Source organism: Euprymna scolopes, chromosome 46 (assembly GCF_053919585.1).
Source record: "Euprymna scolopes isolate OS-2025 chromosome 46, ASM5391958v1, whole genome shotgun sequence".
NCBI classification, from domain to species: domain Eukaryota; kingdom Metazoa; phylum Mollusca; class Cephalopoda; order Sepiida; family Sepiolidae; genus Euprymna; species Euprymna scolopes.
Window position 1 is genome coordinate 175,883,364 of NC_136527.1, and position 4,282 is coordinate 175,887,645.

The following is a 4,282-nucleotide window of genomic DNA, read 5'->3' on the forward strand; positions in this document are numbered from 1 at the left end:
TTATCAATTTTGGGGACCATAAATATTAAAGCAAAACTTAGTGAGGCCTGTAGACTTTCAATCAATCATTATAACATGAATGTTAAGAAGAACCGTGAAATTTTATCTAAAATAATAGATTGTATTTTCTTTTGTGGGAACTTTGAAACTCCCTCACGAGGACATGATGAAAAAGATGATTCAGTAAATCCAAGTGTATTTAGAGGATTTTTAAATTTTCCATCTTAATTAGATCCAGATTTAAAGAATCACTTAGAAACCAGTAATGTCTTCAAAGGTGTTTCCAAGACTATTCAAAATGACATACTTGACTGTCTTTTACAAATATACCATAATGAAATAAGGGCAGAAATTAGCAAAGCTTCCTTTGTAGCTGTCATGGCTGATGAAATAACAGATGTGTCTGAACATACACAAATGATCATTGTTTTACGGTACGTTTTGGATGAAAAAATACTTGAACTCATTTGAGGATTCTTTATTCCAGAAAACCAAACCGCTGATAGGATATCAAAATGTATTCTACAACAATTAGATATAATCCTTCAAGGGAATCGCCAAAAACTGATAGCTCAGACATTTGATGATGCAAATGTCATGAAAGGAAAAAAAGCTGGTGCTCAGGCGAAAATAAAAGCAGTTTATAGTAATGCGCATTTCACTCACTGTTATGCGCATCAACTTAATTTAATAATGAGGAATGCAGCAAGCATTACACGAAATGCTAGAATATTTATCTCTAACATTTTGGCTATTCCGACTTTCTTTTCTAGATCACCACAGCGTCTGTCCATTTTTCAAGAAGCATCTGGATGTAAGCATTCGACGTGTATCCGCCACAAGGTGGAACTTTAACATACATAAATAGAGTTCATGAAAATGTCCAAGCATAAAAAACTGTCACTGAAATTCAGTCAACATCATATGTAGATGAGACCGTTGCAGAAACGATAGGAATTCTGAAATATTTGAACGATGAAAATTTCATATTTTGGTTTGAGTTATTTCATAAAATTATGTCTCATGTTGAAATTATTTCTCGGTAAATTAGCATATATAAAGTCAATGAATACATAACAAATTTCAAAACTGCTATTTTAGAGATAAGAAACACCAAATACTGTGAAAATTCTTTACAAACACTCAAGGGCGAAGCTAAAGAACTGTGTGACTATATATCTGTTGATATACCGGACAGATATTCTTCAACTAAACATTTAATACTTGCTAAATTGTTTTACAAGATAAGCTTTGCTAGTTTTAAGAAAAAAAAAACTACCTACAGAAGAGATATCCTTGACAACTGAAGCATATTCCATGATTGACAAAGAAAAGTTTGAAACTGAGCTAGAAATATTTTATCGTAGGTCAGATATCCATGAGTATTGCAAAGTAATTGATCTCCTGAAATTTATTTTGGAAAACAATTTAAACGATGTTCTTAGTGAAATCACAAAACCCATAAAAATTATCTTGACAATTCCCATGACTACATAAGAGATAGAACGTTGTTTTTCAACTCTGAAAAGAATAAAAACTTTTCTAAGGAACACCATGGGTTGCGAAAGACTAAATGAACTTGCAGTGCTTTCAATTGATAAAAAAGTTCTTCAGCAGTCATTCAGAAGTTAAGGAGAAAATTATCAATCTTTTCTCACAAATTAAAACAAGAAGAATGGAGTTTACTTTCAAATGAATGTAATAAGTAAAATATTTACATCTATTTAGGATTCCTTTAAGTTATTGTATTTTTATACGTGTGCATACGTATAAATTATGTATAATTTTGTTTGTTTTATTTCTACACAATATTAAAAAAAAAAGGTGTTTTCTTTATAACAGCACCCCCACTAATCTTAGGCACGAGCCGCCACTGAACAAAACATTATACATACATCAAGGGACACATTTACAAACACTGTTACATAGATGCTATCGAACCTGGCAACTATACACACACATATATATATATATATATATATATATATATATATATATATATATATATATATATATATATATATATATATATATCTTTATTGGATTGGCAAAATTTTAGAATAATTATAAAGAAGTGAACCATCGCGTAAATTCAATCGACTAAAATAAGATGGAAAACGGGGTGAGGAAAAGGAAAAAAAAATGGGGCAAGTTGCATGTAAAAAATGTACAATTCAATAAAAGAAATAAGTCGATTAAAACAAGATCGTTAAAATACACCCGAAGCGCTTTTCGTTCAGAATAACTTTTCAAGGGTCATAAGTCTGAAAATTATTATTTTTTTAGAATATTTGCTAGTGGTATGGAGCGTAGAGGAGGTTAAAAAAACTGACTACCCAAATAATTCAGTTAGAATTATTTGGGTAGTCAGTTTTTTTAACCTCCTCTCTGCTCTTGATTTGCGAAGAGCTTACTTGCAGATACGCGTCGAAAAATCGCTGTGGCCGCACCAGACGGTCAAGATTAAAGGGACACGTTATTGCCTGAACCTCATGACGGCAATCATGCAGGCGATCCGCCGTCAGGACGAAGCCGTGCAACAAGCGACATCGTCATATATCGATGACATCTACGTGAACGAGAGCCTCATGCCTGCACAAAAGGTTAAAGGACATTTCGAAAGCTTCAGACTAACGTGCAAGGAGCTGGAGCGACTGCAAGATGGGACGAAGTTGCTTGGCCTGCACGTGAGAGGTAGCGCAGACGGACTCCGCTGGGGAAGAGGTGGTGACTAACTAGCATCACGCGTCGGTGCATCTTCTCCATCTGTGGGAAACTGGTGGGCCACTTCCCCATGTGTGAGTGGCGGCCATAAAGCGACGAGCGACTTCCATATCTACTGGGTGGGACGATGAGCTGCACGACCCCGCCCTGCGGAAAATGCTAGAGGAGACTTTGGCCAGAGTCTCCGAGGACGATCCGGTGCAAGGGAAATGGTGCGTCGATGGGAGCGAGTTTACGGTTTGGGTATATGCCAGCTCGCTCACACTCGGTGTTGCTCTGACAGTCAACAGATCTATCGTGGAAGATGCCTGGTGGCTTCGGCCAGAAAACGACGCCAGGCACATCAACCTGGCCGAACCCGATACCACAGTGAAGGGGGTCAACCTGGCGCTCCAGTGGCCGGCCAGAGTCCTGCACATCGTTACAGACTCCACATGTGTGTATCGATGGACGACAGATGCCTTGAGTGGAAATGAACGATTGGCGATGAAGGCATCAGGCGAAATGCTCATACGGAGGCAGCTTGCTACCCTAACCGAAACCATCAAGGAATACAACCTGGTCGTGGATGTGACGCTAGTACAGTCCTGTCAGAATCACGCGGATCAGCTGACCAGACTGCCGTGCCGTTGGCTGGACCTGCTGAAAGAAATGAAAGAACCGGCACCTGTGAACTGCGCCGTGGTGGGGCGTCGATTCAAGCCAGACCATGTTGCTGACGTCCATTGCCAGAGTGGGCACCCCGGTGTAAACCGAACTCTCTACTTCGCTAGACTGGTCGACCCCTGTGTGTCAAGAAAGGAGGTAGAATCAGTGGTGAGGACTTGTGAAAGCTGCAAGTCGATCGATTCTGTGCCTGCCCGGTGGAGGAAGGGAAAACTGAGCATAAAGAACAATTGGGACAGGTTCGCGGTGGACGTGACCCACCACAACGGTGGGGATTTTTTGACGATGATTGACTGTGGACCGTCGAGGTTTGCGTTGTGTTGGCCACTTCGTCGGCAGGACACGGCCGCCGTTGTCTTCCTTGAGCGTGGCCCTCCTTCCGAAATACTGACGGACAATGGCACCGCTTTTGCTAGCGGGCAGTTCAAGCAGTTCACAGACGGCTGGGGTGTACGGCTACGATTTCGGTGCGCCCATGTGCCTAGCAGGAACGGGATCGTGGAACAGAACCACCGGGCCATCAAGACCATTGCAGCTATACTGAAGCGCTATACTGGTACAACGTCACCTCTAAGGATGATGTCTCGCCCTCTACCGCGCCGGCTGAGGTGCTGCACCGGTACCATGTCAGGGTGAAAGGGTTAGAGGCCAGCTCTCTACCCGAACCAGAGGCGATACGAGATAGTATCAAAGTGGGAGACGTCGTCTGGTTTAAGAACCCCCGTGGCAGATGCACCACGCACTATGGAACCAGGCGTGTTACCCAGGTGATCAGGCCACAAGCCGTGCAGATTGATGGGGTGCCCCGACACGTCAGGGATCTACGAGCAGTATCACAGTCGCAGCCGCCTCTCGGTGACAAAAGTGAAACGAGTTCCACAACCAGTGAACC

The 4,282-nt window shown here is 41.6% G+C and overlaps 1 protein-coding gene across 1 annotated transcript; it reads left to right on the top strand.

Moving 5' to 3' along the window:
* The first annotated feature begins 2,880 nt into the window (after positions 1–2,880).
* Positions 2,881–4,026, top strand: LOC145270287 (uncharacterized). The gene has a single exon (XM_080125931.1). It carries the CDS (start codon positions 2,881–2,883, stop codon positions 4,024–4,026), a length of 1,146 nt encoding a protein of 381 aa, XP_079982057.1.
* Positions 4,027–4,282: the final 256 nt, after the last annotated feature.